Source organism: Haliaeetus leucocephalus, unplaced genomic scaffold, assembly GCF_000737465.1.
Source record: "Haliaeetus leucocephalus isolate CR32 unplaced genomic scaffold, Haliaeetus_leucocephalus-4.0 Scaffold202, whole genome shotgun sequence".
NCBI classification, from domain to species: Eukaryota; Metazoa; Chordata; class Aves; order Accipitriformes; family Accipitridae; genus Haliaeetus; species Haliaeetus leucocephalus.
The window spans coordinates 1,007-1,235 of NW_010972638.1; the positions used below are offsets into that span (position 1 = coordinate 1,007).

General features: G+C 72.1%; 1 protein-coding gene across 1 annotated transcript in view; it reads left to right on the forward strand.

Annotated features, from left to right (window-relative positions):
* IMPDH1 (IMP (inosine 5'-monophosphate) dehydrogenase 1) overlaps positions 1 to 229 on the forward strand; it is a 5,271-nt gene that overhangs the window by 946 nt on the left and 4,096 nt on the right. Inside the window, exon 2 of the mRNA XM_010566045.1 lies at positions 75 to 214. Coding sequence (XP_010564347.1) covers positions 75 to 214 — 140 coding nt within the window. The remainder of the gene's footprint in view (positions 1 to 74; positions 215 to 229) is intronic.

A 229-nucleotide genomic window follows, 5' to 3' on the forward strand; every position in this document is an offset into this window, starting at 1 on the left:
CTGGGAGACAAGGGGGTCCCCCTACCCCACCAGGGGGGTGGCCAGGAGGGAGAAGGGTCTCTGCCCCCCCCCAGGACCTGACCTCGGCGCTGACCCGCAAGATCACCCTGAAGACCCCCCTCATCTCCTCCCCCATGGACACCGTCACCGAGGCCGACATGGCCATCGCCATGGCCGTGAGCGGGGGGGGGGCAGCACCCTGGGGTGCTGGGGGGTAGGGGGGGAGGCG